This window comes from Opisthocomus hoazin, chromosome 14, assembly GCF_030867145.1.
Source record: "Opisthocomus hoazin isolate bOpiHoa1 chromosome 14, bOpiHoa1.hap1, whole genome shotgun sequence".
NCBI lineage: Eukaryota > Metazoa > Chordata > Aves > Opisthocomiformes > Opisthocomidae > Opisthocomus > Opisthocomus hoazin.
In genome coordinates this window covers 19,431,704-19,446,340 of record NC_134427.1, presented here as the reverse complement: position 1 = coordinate 19,446,340, position 14,637 = coordinate 19,431,704, and the positions used below count along the sequence as shown (strand labels likewise).

Here is a 14,637-nt window from a genome sequence, read left to right as displayed (position 1 = left end):
TCACCCTTTTTCAAGAGCTGCGTGACAGAAAGCTATGATATTTCGGGGAACGTTAGAAACATTTAAACAGCTGCACTCCACCAGAGTCACAGAAGCACGGAAGAGTACTTTAAAAAAAAACAAACTTCCCGCTCACAACCGTCAAACCACCCCCCCTCAACCCACCTTTTCCCCAGGTGCCGGAGGAACCGGCACCGGCGCACGCAGAGCGCCAAGCCAGGCAGCTCCCGTCGGGAGGAGCCCACACGGCCGGGGTATTTGAGCTCCCCGGGCGCGACAGGGCGTTACAAAGCTCCCTCCACGTGTAAAACAAGTTTTGAAGAGCAAAGCGCTCAGGTTCACCCCGCTTTACGCGACAAATCCCCTCACACACACAAAAAAAGGTGCAAGCGGCCCTCGCCCCACCTCTCCGCTCCCCACCGCCCGCAGCGGGACCGCGGGGAGGCCGCACCGGCTGCCCCGGGGCCACCCCCCCATTCCCCGCCGCGGGGCGCAGGCCGCGGGCTCCTACTCACAGTCCAGGTGCTTCTTCTTGGGGCCCATCACCTCGTGGGTCGTCGCCTTGCAGACGGCTTTGGCGACGGCCGAGCCGGTGACACTGTGCTGCGCCGCCGTGATGCGGTCCGTGATCGACTGCCCCGACATGGCCGGCGCGACCCTGGGGAGGAGGCGGGCAAGGCCGGGGCGGCGCGGCTCCCCCGCGGCCAGGGGCGAGGGGGCGAGAGCGGGCTCCCCGAGGGAAGGGCGCCGGCCGCCGGGGAGTCCTCGCCCGGGCTCCGCCTCACCGGCTCCTCTCGACCGCGGCGATGGGGGGTCTCCCCGCTGCTCCGCGGGGCGGCGGAGACCCCTCGCCGCCCGGCCCCGCCGGCTCGGCTGGCCGCGACCGGCCCCGCTGCGCTCTGCCTCCTCCTGCGGGCTGCGCTCCGGCTTTCCCTTTCACATTTAACACTCCCAGACAAAATGGCGGCGGCGGCGGCGTCAGGTGACCGCCCGCCTGCCACCCCGCCCCGCGCGCCCCCGGGGGGGTGTGCGGCGTGTGGCGGGAAGCCGCCCTCGGGGCGGCCGCGTGCCCCGCGGGGGGCTCCCGCGTCATAGACGACGTCATCGAGCGTTTGGCGGGTGGGGAGCCGGGTGGCGGGTCCTCCCGCCGGGGCGTCGGGTGTCTGGGCTGCTGCGGGGACCCCTCCGGGGCGGGGACCACCCCTCGCCCAGCAGCCCAGGGGGCGTCTCGGTCACGCGGCGTCGACCCCCTCCGCCCCCGGCGCTTTGTTCTTGGGGTGGATTTAACGGAAAAAATGAAAGCTGGCCGGTGGTCGCTGCGTCTGCGGCGGTGGGGGAGGCCCCGGCGAGGAGCGGGGTGCCCGGCACTGTCAGGGAGGTCTGACGGGACTCGTCACCAGTTTTTAGCTATTGGTTTTCAGCCATCATCGGTTTTTATCTATCGGTTTTTAACTATTGGTTTTTAGTTATCATTTTTTAGCTATCATTTTTTAGCTATCGGTTTTTTAGCTATCGTTTTTTTATCTATCGTTTTTTAGCTATTGGATTTTAGCTATCGGTCTTTAGCTGTCAGTTTTTAGCTATCGGTTTTTAGCTATCGGTCTTTAGCTATCGGTTTTTAGCTATCGGTTTTTAGCTATCAGTTTTAGTTATCGGTTTTTAGCTGTCAGTTTTAGCTATAGGTTTTTTAGCTATCAGTTTTTAGCTATCAGTTTTAGCTATCAGTTTTTTAGCTATCGGTTTTTATCTGTCAGTTTTTGGCGGGACGAGGTTCCCCTGCGGAGCCCCGTGCAGCGGCCACGGGGGTGCGGAAGGGCCTCGCGGTGTGGTGGCTGCGTGCCCTGGGGAAACCCCCTCTCTTGCAGGTCGCAGGGAAAGAATCAGAGCTCCTCGGAAAAGCCTTCTCTTGCAGGTTTTACTTGCAGGAGCAGCGTCCGTAAAAAGAAAGAGCCCGATGTCCCTACTGCGTCTTCCGCTGATGGAACCAGACCCTTCCTGGGTTGTGCGTGGGCTGCTCTGGGAGGCTGCTGAAGAGCTGCCCGAGAAACCCCCGCGGAGGGGCACGGCTTGCGTCGAGGGGGCTGAAAACCTGTTAAACCGCAGCAGCGGCGGCTGCCCGGCATTGGCCTGGTTTGGGGAAGATGGGTTTTGGATGTTTCAAATTACACGAAGGAACCGGGCGGGACGGGAACTGGGTGATAGGTCCAGCCAAAAATGGGGGGAGGGATGGTGGTTCGCTGGACGCCTGTGTTTGCTTGTTTGCCATTTTCCAGAGAGCAACCAGGAGTGCGGGTGCAGCTTTTTGCCATGTGGGACACTGGATTCTCTGATACAGACACTGGCCCACTGCAGCCGGACCAGTACCAGGAAAATGTCTCAAACCACCATCAATCACATGTTCATGGTGCCACGCAAGCAGGGTTAAACGAACAGCTTAGAAATGATGGGCTCTGCAGCTCCCCCAGTCCTCCTGGCCTGGGTGTCTTCATACCAGCTTATTACTTCGTTAAAAATACAAAAGAGGTTTTGTGGTGGGTTGACCTCGGCTGGACGCCAGGTGCCCACCAAGCCGCTCTGTCACTCCCCTCCTCAGCAGGACAGTGGAGGGGTTAACAAGATGGAAAAAACCTCATGGGTCAAGATAAAGGCAATTAAATAAAGCAAAAGCAAAGGCTGCACGTGGAAGCAAAGACAAACAAAAGGTTGTTCTCTATTTCCCAGCAGCAGGTGATGTCCAGCCACTTCCCACGAAGCAGGGCTTCAGTACGTATAGCAGTTGCTTTGGAGGACAAACATGATAACGAATGCCCCCCTCCTCCTCCTTTCTCTTGGCTTTTGTTGCTGAGCAGACATCATACGATATGGGATATCCCTCTGGTCAGTTTGGGTCAGCTGTCCTGGCTGTGTCCCCTCCCAGGAGCTCACCCACGCCAGCCCACTGGTGAGGGGGGAATGCTGGTGAGACAGCCCTGATGCTGTGGGGCACTGCCCAGCAGCAGCCCAAACCCTGGGGAATTGCCAACACCTTGCTAGCTACCGGTACACAGCACGGCACTGGGAGGGCTGCTACGGGGAAAGGTAACTGCATCCCGGCCAGACCCAACGCCGTGAGGAAAAGAACACAGCATAACTACTGCTCAGTCCGAACACTCGGTTTTCCCATGTTGTTTCGTGAAAGAGGATTTTTTTTAACTTCCACATTTATAGTACACTAACAGAAGTGTGAATACTCGTACAAATGGAAGATCTGCAAATACAGCAATGGTTATTTTAGGCTACGACTTTGAAGTAAACCCACAAAAAGTAAGGAGAGTAATAAGGAGGCAGCTGAATATGAGTGTTACAAATAAAAATCTAGCAGCTTCTGACAGTCAACTCGTATTTCAGGGTGAGGATTAAAGCTTCATTGCTTACATTATCCTTAAAGTGAGATGCTCTGTAAATATGTGTGCTAGACTGCCAAACACCCAACCATCTGTTATTGCATCGTACGTATAAATGCAATAAAGCATGAAACATTTGCATCCACAGTATTGTATATTTCACTAATGCATAAAAATTTCCTGACTTTTGATAATAATTGTACAATGGAGGGCATTTATTGAGTGCTTCAGCACATTCCTTATAGGCAACCAGGTGACCACAGGGAATGAGGACTACCGATATGTCTTCTTACCAACACTTACAACTTATGCTCATACTTAAACCATCTTTATACCAAACATACAGATTTATTAGTTCTCATTAACTACTGTTCCCTGTCCTTGAACAGATAGATATTATTCTTCCATTCCATGGGTTTCCTCCACTCCTCCAAATGTTCATAAGAACAGGCTATGACTTGGGCCCCGTCTGTCAAGACGGAGGCTCAGGACAGGAGAAGCAGCATGTTCTACTTGTGGGCACCAACACCGGCTTGGTTTGGGTCATCATTGCATTGGCCCAATTCCTCGCACACCTCACTCTTCATCAGTTCAGGTCATTCCTGCTACATTACTTCCTACAACATAGAACTCACATCACCAATTATTTTTCCCTCAAGGTTAAACCTCCTTGAGGGGCGCACCGGGTCTCCCCATCCTTCTACATCACCCACCAAGTACACCCAGGTCCTTGAGCAAAGAATCCCATGAATGGGTTTGCCCTTTCGCATGGGAGGAGCAATCCCCACTGCCTTCCTCAGCCACGTCCCTGTGTGCACTGCGGGGACCTTATCTCCTCCCACAGTAGGTAGGGGTTTTGTCTGGGCAGGACCAGGATGGTTAGCAGATCCTCTGGTGTTAACCAGCCAGGTGGCTTCTGCTAAATTTAGTGCTTCCAAGCCCTATTGTACAACACTCCCAACATAGTGTTTAACAGCCCGTTATATCTCTTAATCTTTCCAGAGGCTTGTGGGTGACAGGGAATGTGCTACACCCACTCGATGCCATGTTTCTTTGCCCAGGAGTTTATGAGTTTGTTTCGGAAGTAAGTCCCATGGTCTGATTCAATTCTTTCTGGGGTAACATGTCACCACATAATTTGCCTTTCAAGGCCTAAGACAGTGTTTCAGGCAGTGGCATGCTTTACACGGTATGTTTCTAGCCAACCGGTAGTTGCTTCCACTGTGGTGAGTATGTAGCTCTTGCCTTGGTGAGTCCATGGCAGTGGTCCGATATAGTCAATTTGCCAGGCCTCACCGTATTGAAAACTCAGCCAGCGCCCTCTCTTCCAGGGAGACATGACTCATGGGGGTCGCTTGATTGCGGCACATGTTTCAGATTCATGAGTGACCTGTGTGACGGCCTCCTTGGTCAGGTCCACATCTTGACCACAAGCCCATCTGTATGTTGTGTCTCTCCCTAGACATCCTCATGTTTTGTGGCCCCATCGAGCTAGAAATAGCTCACCCTTACGCTCCCAGTTCAGGTCCACCTGAGCTACTTCAGTTTTGGCAGCCTTGTCTGCCTGTTCATTGTATCCATGTTCTTCAGTGGCACGGCTTTTGGGTGTGTGAGCATCTGCATGACGTCCCTTTAGAATGATGTTTTCTGCCTGGGCAGTACTGTCCCGACACAATGCAGCAGCCCAGATGGATTTAACCCTGAGCTGTCCATTGGTCTTCTTCCACTGCTGTAGCCACTCCCATAGGGTGTTAGCCACCATCCAGGAGTCAGTATAGAGATAGAGAACTGGCCACTTCTCTTGTTCAGCATTCTCTAGGGCTAGTTGGATGGCTTTTGATTCTGCAAACTGATTTGACTCACCTTCTCCTTCAGTGGCTTCAATGACTTGTCATGTGGGACTCCACACAGCAGCTTTCCACTTCCGATGGTTTCCTACAACATGACAGGATCCGTCAGTAAACAAAGCATAACGCCTCTCATATTCTGATAACTCATTATATGGCGGTTCCTTTTGGGCACAAGCCACCTCCTCAGGCAATGCTCCAAAGTCTCTGCCTTCTGGACAGTCCATGATCACTTCCAGGATTCCTGGGTGGTTGGGTTCCACCCAGTCGAGCTCATTCCCGAGCTCAGCAGAATAAAGAGAAAAGTAGTGCAGCCAACAAACTCTGTGAACCACACAGAAGCTTGCAACTTAACAACTACTGTAAATATAGCGCATATAATACAAAACTGCTATTTTCTTGGGCCCCACATTGGGTGCCAAGAATGACTGTCGTGGGTTGACCTTGGCTGGACACCAGGTGCCCACCAAGCCTTGCTGTAAACTCCTCTCCTCAGAAGGATGTCGGAGGAGAAAAGAAGAAGGAAAAAAACTCGTGGGTCGAGATATGGGCAGTTTAATAAAGCAAAAGCAAAGGTGTGCATGGAAGCAAAGGAAAACAAAAGATTATTCTCTATTTCCCAGCAGCAGGCGATGTCCAGCCACTTCCCACGAAGCAGGGCTTCAGTATGTGTAGCAGTTGCTCCGAAAGACAAATGTAATAATGAATGCTCCCCTCCTCCTCCTTTCTCTTGGCTTTTGTTGCTGAGCAGACATCATACGATATGGGATATCCCTCTGGTCAGTTTGGGTCAGCTGTCCTGGCTGTGTCCCCTCCCAGGAGCTCGCCCACGCCAGCCCACTGGTGAGGGCGGAATGCTGGTGAGACAGCCCTGATGCTGTGGGGCACTGCCCAGCAGCAGCCCAAACCCTGGGGAATTGCCAACACCTTGCTAGCTACCGGTACACAGCACGGCACTGGGAGGGCTGCTACGGGGAAAGCTACCTCCATCCCATCCAGACCCAATATAGGTTTAAACAGAACAACAAAGGCAATCAGGGACGGCTCCCAAGCAGAGTTGTCTATCTTCCGATACCATTGAAAAGCACAATGCATTGCACAAGTATTTACCCTCAGCAAGTTTTCTGATGACACAAAACTGGGAGGTGTGGTAGATACACCGACAGGTTGTGCTGCCATTCAGCGTGACCTGGATAGGCTGGAGAGTTGGGCAGAGAGGAACCTGATGAAGTTCAACACGGGCAAGTGCAGCGTCCTGCACCTGGGGAGAAACAACCCCATGCATCAGTACAGGCTTGGGGCAGACCTGCTGCAGAGCAGCTCAGTGGAGAGGGACCTGGGTGTGCTGGTGGATGACAGGTTGACCATGAGCCAGCAGTGTGCCCTGGCTGCCAAGAAGGCCGACGGGATCCTGGGATGCATTAGGAGGAGTGTGGCCAGCAGGTCGAGGGAGGTTCTCCTTCCCCTCTACACTGCCCTAGTGAGGCCCCATCTGGAGTACTGTGTCCAGTTCTGGGCTCCCCACTTCAAGAAAGATGAGGAGCTACTGGAAAGAGTCCGGCGGAGGGCTATGAGGATGATGAGGGGACTGGAGCATCTCTCCTACGAGGAGAGGCTGAGGGAGCTGGGCTTGTTCAACCTGAAGAAGAGAAGGCTGAGAGGGGACCTTAGAAATGCTGAAGGGTGGGTGTCAGGAGGATGGGGCCAAACTCTTTTCAGTGGTGCCCAGCAACAGGACAAGGGGCAACGGGCACAAACTGAAGCAGAGGAAGTTCCAGCTGAACCCGAGGAAGAACTTCTTCACTCTGAGGGTGACGGAGCCCTGGCCCAGGCTGCCCAGGGAGGCTGTGGAGTCTCCTTCTCTGGAGATATTCAAACCCCGCCTGGACGCGGTGCTGTGCAGCCTGCTCTGGGTGACCCTGCTTGGGCAGGGGGTTGGGCTGGGTGACCCACAGAGGTCCCTTCCAACCCCGAACATTCTGTGATTCTGTGATTAGCGGTCCTACAGTCCAGGGTAGGTAATGTTGTGAATGAAGGATTTCTGTAACCCTAAGGGAATAAATGCATTACAGCATGGTCACCGCTATTGAAATATTGAACATTTCCTGTGCTGGAAAAAGTTACAAACTCTTTAGTCTGACTGGCAGCAGGCAATTTCTAGCTGCTTGATTTTTGCCTTAAGATTTGTAGTTTCTGGGAGAAAATTATTTTGAATCTTCAAAGCCCGAGGAAACATTGAAACAGTAAGAAAACAAGAGATGGAAAGATTAAATAGGCATTACAAATGTCTATGTCTCTTAGGGCTTGTCTAAACAGGGAAGTTGTTTCACAACAAGTGAGGGTGTGAGCTGAAGCACAGCAGCTATTCTGTGCTACCTCCACCCCCAGCAGGGACTCTCTTATTTAATCCTGTTTCAGGAAGCCTAAATTTTGCATAGAAGTGTCTGAGTTGAGTGTTTCCCATTTTCACTCAATGTGCTAGTCAGGCCCAAATGTGAGGTCAAATGTCCCTCTTCAGTCAGCGCATTGACTTGCTCCAGGTTTGAGCCGTCCTGTGCACAGTGTGGATGGCTGTACGTCATGCCCTTCAGCACCGACGTCTGCCCAGGCTAATGCAACAAAATAAGCACAGCCCATAAAGCCTGAAAGCCAAAGGGTAGGAAATACAATTCAGTTTTTTATTGGCATTCAGGCCATCTCGTTCCGAACAGCACTGGAGGTCTCCAAGGAAGGAGATTCCCCAAGCTCTCTGGGCAAACTCTACGTTCATATCCATTGCCAATCTGGTGTTGTTCACGTTTTTCAAGACTTATGCAGGTATGAGACTATTGAGACATCTGAGGTCTTATGAATTAGAAATTCTTCCCCGTGAGGGTGGTGAAACACTGGCACAGGTTGCCCAGAGAAGCTGTGGCTACCCCCTCCCTGGCAGTGTCCAAGGCCAGGTTGGACGGGGGTTTGAGCAACCTGGTCTGGTGGAAGGGGTCCCTGCCCATGGCAGAGGGATTGGAACGAGATGATCTTTAAGGTCCGTTCCAACCCAAACCATTTTCTGATTCTATGATTCTATGAATCTGTTAGTGAAGAAAAAGGAATTCTTGTCAGTATAGAGGAAATCAGTGACAAGCCGAACTGGGCCATCATCTATCCACCTTAAGAGACATAACCACATTCCTGATGCAATGCAGAACTTTATTTTGTGAGTAAGAGAGTGTGTCTGGGGGAAATTCTAGACCTTTTGAATCAGATAAGGACAAAGAAGTACAAGCTGCCACCCCCTAGGTTGGGGTGGCAAGGTGCATTCATCATCTTAAACTAAAAATGTGTTTATGGAGGGTTCCCTGTGACACCATGAAAGATGCAGAATTAGCTACACAAATTGTTGCATAGAAATTTAATTGAGAGGTATGTAAATAGCTCCTAGAGAGTGATGGAGTGATACCTTACCCGCATCTCCCTCAGCTCCCCAGTGCCAAACGTGTCATTGGTCCCAAGAGGGCAAGGAAGTGTCAACATTTTTACGCCTGAGGCTTCTCCCTCCTCTCGCCCCAGCATCACGGCAGAGCGAGCCGAGGCTTCGTGTGTTTCTGCAGACGCCGTCCGAGCCCATCTGCTGGTTGCTACCACTGTGGCCGTGGCGACAGCACACCTTGCACGAGGCAGCTGGCAGTCCTTGTGTCCACGCCACATCGGCACCTCTTTGCCCGTCTCTCTCTCCATCCCTTTCACATGAAAGCAGTACATTGTAGGATGTAGTTTACGTGGCTCTGTTAGCAAGCCTTGCTCTTAGCCACTCTCCTGCACCTATGGACTTCAGTTTGTATTTGTTAAGGATGATAAACAGGAAATTGTGTGTGCAATTTACGTCTCATTCATCTTGCTGCCCTGCGTTTAGCATAGGGCAGGGGATGAGGGCTTCAGAAAGGAGACGGGAAGCATATTCCAGGCATGGGTGCGTATATATAGTGCTGGGGTGGTGGTGGCAGCGGAGGGAATGGGACGTTTCTGGGCTGCTGCCATGACTGAATGACACAGATGGCTTTCCAGGGAAATGAGTATTTCAGTAACGAGTAGCGAATGTGCTTCAGGCTGGCTGCACCTACAGCCCTGGGAGTGCAAACAGTTTAGCAGCAGGTTTGTCAATAAATACCATCTGCTCAACAGCACTGATTCCAAAATATTGCAGAACCTACCTTACTGGTGGCTGTTGTTCTGCTAGAGGGAGGTGAGACAGAAATCACTACTAAATTTTTTTTTTTTTATAAATACTGTGATTGTTACCTAAAAATTCTAAAGCTCTAATTTTAATGAGACTTTTTCAATCCCAGTTTAAACCTGGGAGAATTGAACTGTTGCCGTTAGCTCTTTTCCTGGTGGATGGTAAGGCGTCTCCGCGGAAGGGCGAGCTGTTGACGAAGCTGCTTCTCGCACAGTTTCGGACACTGAAGTGCCTGAGAAACGCCTGACTTCCGCAGCTGCCCGCACGGGAAGGAGTGCAGAGCCGGGTTTCCTGGGGTCTGTGACAGGGGCTCAGGGCTGAACTCCTGCCCCGGTCCCCGACACGAGGTGAACCCCTGCCCCAGCCGTGCTCTCTGCAGGGGAACCGAGTGTCCTTTCCGCCTGGCTCCCTCTTTTCCATGAATTTTGCCAAAGCAGAGTGTCCTGGGGATCTTTACTACTGTCAGATGTGGTTGAAGTGGGCAACTGGATGCGAAGGTTTCTGGGAGAGAAATGAGACGTGAGCGTCGTCTAAAAAGCCTAAAACCAGAATGAGTTTCAATGCTAATTCTTATCTCAGCAGAGACATGAGAGGAAAAAAAAAACTAACCCACACTGTTGTCCAGCTTGGATTTACAGGTACCATACTCTGCCAGTCTCTTTTAAAGATCTTCATTTCCTTCTGAGTTATAAAATGTGGATAAGAAGTATAGCTCCGGAGCTGGGACTCTCTACGGCTGAATTCGTCCAAACCCTGCACAACTGCAAAATACAAAAAAATCAGACCATGAGTCTGTTGTTGGAGATTGCCTGGCTGAAACTCAGCCTCGGCGCGACGTCTGAGTCAGAGTTTTAGTGCAGGAGCAGAGAGAATTCCAGGGAGAGACAGGCCTGAGTAAGCAGCAATTTAATAGAAAAATGTAGTGTGAAAACAATGAAACAAGGAAAAAAGTGAAGATGCAAAGGAAGACGAGCGCTGAGGAGTGAAGTTCGTGTCTCACTGTGTGTGTGTGGAAGGACAGAAGTGACGTACAGAGAGGAGCTGCGAAAGAGACGGGGGAAAGAGAAAAATTTACTGGGAGAGCAAACCATAAAGGATCATTTTTTTAATGGAGCTTGCCTTTTTTGTGTGAATCTCGCACAGATCCACTTGCCTTTATGTTTCACTAACATCAGTAAAGTTTCTGAAGTGTGCAGAGTGGCAAACAAATCTGGCTTGCAAATGCCAAGAGAGAAATTGGTTGGAGGTAAATTACTGTTAGAAAAAAACCTGTACCTAGAGCGGCTTACCCAGGTATTGTGCTTAACACAAAAAATGGGCCATTTGTTTTTCCGAGAAGCTTTGTGATTGATGTTATGCATCGTAAGGAACAAGTAAGAAACAAAAAATGCTGCAGTAAAAATATTTAATGAACTTTATCTACGCTTGCCGCCCCAGCCCGCTTCCGCACCCCGGCACGGCCCCTGCTCCGTGGACATTTGGCTCTGCGCAGGGGTGCAGTGCGAGGGCTGTGAACGCCGTCAGCCCTGCTAGGCTGACCCTGTTTCCATCCCAGGTAAAGCCCTTTCCTCTGGGACCACCAAGAGACCCCGAGCTGCGATCGGGTTTGCTTTGGGGCTGGTTTTGTAGCCCACAGGATGCGTGAAATCGGACACAAGCCCTGGGGCGTTTCAGCCCCTGTTCCAAGTGCCCCACAGGCGTGAAATTTGTGCTCCAGCGTGTCTGAGTGGTAAAAACCACTGGTCGGTTTTCTCATCTCCTGTCACATGAGGGTAAGTCACGCTTCCTCTGTCCTTCCTTCCCCCCAGCTCCCGCTGAGGAGCAATGGCCCGGGGCAGGGCTCGGCGCCGGGAGCCCTTGGACACTGAGTCCTCTCCAACTTCTGCTGGTAGAGCTTGAACTTTGAAATTGCTGACTTCGTACATAGAAGGGAGAAAAGAAAGAGGAAAAGAAAGAAGGGGAAGGAAAAAACAATCTGGAGTTGTGCCACCATTGCTCAAGTGCTGGGAGGCAGAAAGGCAGGGGCCCTGCAACCTCCGCCTTGAGCAGCTGGCTGCCGTCCCTGCCCTTAGGCTAACTATGTTCCCCGCAGGTGTATCGCTGTCAATAATGACATGTATGAGAAGATTTCTGTATTATTCCTGAAATACTTCCCCATAAAAGAGTTTCTGTTTGGTGAAGAATCTGTTCTGATTCTTACTGCTGAGCGTTTAACTGAGGTTCATGAAAGTCCCCTTTCTTTGACTTTTCCCCTTGACGTTACAAATCAATGTTTTTTAAAAGATAAATCAAAATAAATACTGCAAGGTGATGTAGTCAGTGTAATATAATTACCTTAGCCTGTTCCGGTTTGGTCTGTTGCATTATGAATTCAATAAGGGCTCGTGGGCTCTGAAAAGCAGGAGCTGGCTGAGGAACCTCATGCAAATTCAGGATCTGAAGTTTGGGCTTGGTTCAAGGCGAGGGGCAGAGCTCTGTTTTGGCTTCGGAAGTGTCCCAGGACAAGCCTTGCTCATTTGCCAGAACCCCGTATGTGTGTGTGCGTGTGTACCCATCAGCAGTTTGGATGTGGACAGTCGCTGCCGGCATTAGCAGATGCCTAACGAAACGTCGATGTCAGCTGAGAAAACGGCATGGCTAGCCCTGCTCCCAACGTCCCCAAGGGCTTGGGCTGGCAGCTGACCAGTGTATGAACCCATCCTGTTTCCATCACCGCGGCGCTCATTCCCGGGGGTCTCGCTGCGAGAGGCTCTTCGGGGCGTCGAGACAAGGGTGTCGTGCAGGTGCTGCCGCCGTGCGCCTGGTGCTGAGTTGGCTGATCCTAACCAGGGATGTTCTGGAAACCTCTCCAAGCAGGAGAGCGGAGCCTGGCTTGTCGTGGGCTGTGAATCACTGCCGGCCGCCCGCGGCGAGCTGAGCACCGCTGGTTTGAAGAAGCCCCATTTTCAGAGCAGAGGAATCTGTGTGGGGCCGGTGGAGGGGGCGAGGGGCGACAGCCTCCCCATCCTTTTTTTTACTCATCAGGTGAGGAAGCTGGAATGAATCTTGGACTTACAGCCTGCGATGTGGCACAAGACGAACGCGGAATTGCTGCTGAGCCGAGTACAGTGCTGACCTGGCCAGGAAGCCTGAGAGGGAACATGTGAGAAGAGAAAAGCATCAGAAAGGCTGGGACCAACAACAGTGATCCAAGGGCTGGAACCCCTCTGCTGTGAGGAAAGGCTGGGAGAGCTGAGGCTGTTCAGCCTGGGGAAGAGAAGGCTCCGGGGAGAACTTGTTGCGTCCTTTCAGTACTAAAAGGGGGCTTATAAGCAAGATGAGGACAAACATTTTAGCAGGGCCTGTAGCAATAGGACAAGGGGTAGTGGTTTTAAACTTCAAGAGGATAGATTTAGACTGGCTTTAAGGAAGAAATTCATTACTGTGAGGGTGGTGAAACCCTGGCCCAGGTTGCCCAGAGAGGTGGTCGCTGCCCCATCCCTGGAAACATTCAAGGCCAGGTTGGACGGGGCTCTGAGCAACCTGGTCTGGTTGAAGATGTCCCTGCTCATTGCAGGGGGGTTGGACTAGGTGGCCTTTAAAGGTCCCTTCCAACCCAACCCATTCTGTGACTCTGTGATTCTATGTTGCCCCTCAGACCAGGAGAAAAAGGGGCAGAAATGCAATTTATGTTTTGAAGCAATCTGTAGATGGAGGATTTTTATTTTGACCAGTGATATCAGCATTATGGGCACGTCTTTGCTTTCCAGCTATGCTTAGAGGTAAGGTCTGAAGCTTGGAGGACCCTTGGTCAGGAGTAGGAGAGCCGTTCCCTGCTCCAACGCAGATCATTTTAACCACAGACTCAATAACCCTGGAGAACCAAGAAAGCTAAAATCATCAGCCTAATAAAATCATACAAATTGTGGACTGAAGAGGATCCACGATGTTTCCATCCCTCCCAAGGAAGAGGAGTGTACCTGGTTTTGGGAAGCAGGATTTGGGCCTGGGGTGCTGACTGGGCTGTGCCATGGCAACGGAGGAAGGAGCCAGCAGCACAGCATCTGAAAACATGTAACACTGCCAATGAAAAGCAATCTTGTATTAAAATCAGCGTAAAGCAGTCCTGGAAATTACAGCCCAGTGGGCATTAGTTTCGTACCGAATAAATGAATGGGAACAAAAACAGATGATAAACATGAGACATTTGGCTAAGCACGAATTAATAGAGGCAAAGTTGCAGAAATCTATAAAGGACAATCTTCCATCTCAAAACACATAGAATTCCTTGTGTGTGTCAGCGAAACAGAAGATAAGGGCAAACCAGCACATACCTTTTATCTAGACTTTAAGAAGATAAAGACATGGACAAAAGAGCTAAGGCACTTGTAAAATGCCCTCGAGGCATCTCACTGCATTACTAGCTGCCCACAAAACTCTGAAAAGCTGATCCTGAAAGGGAGAAATGGAAGTAGATGCAAACTGTAAAGAGTTACAAGTGTTTTGAAATCAAAATGCTTATTTGCATTACCTGTCATTGCTGATGGAACAAGCACGAAGTCAATGCCGTTGAAGCACAGTGGATTCCAAATCATCCAGGAGATTGATTTTTTTCTATGCCAGACTAATTTTTTTATACAAGCTAAACCAAAGCCAGTCAAGATGCTGGCAACACTAAGAATTTAACCAAAACCGGGGTGTTCATGGAGGTAGCTGAGAATACCTATAGACAGCTGAGGGGCTGGTCATGGTGTGGGAAGGAGCCTGAGCTGGTGCTGTGGGATGGGGTGGGATGGGATGGGATGGGATGGGATGGGATGGGATGGGAAGAGATGGGATGGGATGGAGTGGGACGGGATGGGATGGAGTGGGATGGGATAGGATGGCATGACATGGCATGGCATGGGACAGGATGGCTCCCACTGTACGCAGCCTGCCTTTCCCTCTCCTCTTTTTGTTTTTTTTTATTGGAAAATGCTGGATCTGACAAGCAGCCCCATGTGCCGCAGAACTAAAATAAGCCAGCAAATAACTTTCTATGGGTCTGTGCCTGGGGACCGACAGACTGAGTTCCCCAAGGCTGCAGCACAACTCTGTTGCTTCTAAGACATAAGAGAAGCCACACATGGTGAATGTCCTAACCACAGGAAAAGCTTTAATGGGACTTCACGCTTCATTAAACATCAACGAATCCACATGAGAGAGAAAC

General features: G+C 51.1%; 1 protein-coding gene and 1 long non-coding RNA gene across 8 annotated transcripts in view; both read right to left on the bottom strand.

Annotated features, from left to right (window-relative positions):
- VBP1 (VHL binding protein 1) overlaps positions 1–944 on the bottom strand; it is a 43,890-nt gene extending 42,946 nt beyond the window's left edge. For 2 of the 7 annotated variants that reach the window (XM_075435137.1, XM_075435138.1), the window contains exon 1: positions 516–943. In XM_075435137.1, the coding sequence (XP_075291252.1) occupies positions 516–645 (130 nt within the window). In that variant the 5' untranslated portion in view covers positions 646–943. Of the gene's footprint in view, positions 1–515 lie in introns of all 7 variants that reach the window. The other 5 variants (XM_075435139.1, XM_075435141.1, XM_075435145.1 and 2 more) reach the window with 4 other exon arrangements.
- An 8,805-nt stretch (positions 945–9,749) lies between these two features.
- Positions 9,750–12,563, bottom strand: LOC142363123 (uncharacterized). Its single transcript, XR_012765507.1, has 3 exons — positions 11,784–12,563; positions 10,059–10,210; positions 9,750–9,950 (listed from the first exon to the last, which is right to left on the bottom strand). It is a non-coding gene; the product is annotated as an uncharacterized LOC142363123 (long non-coding RNA).
- Positions 12,564–14,637: the final 2,074 nt, after the last annotated feature.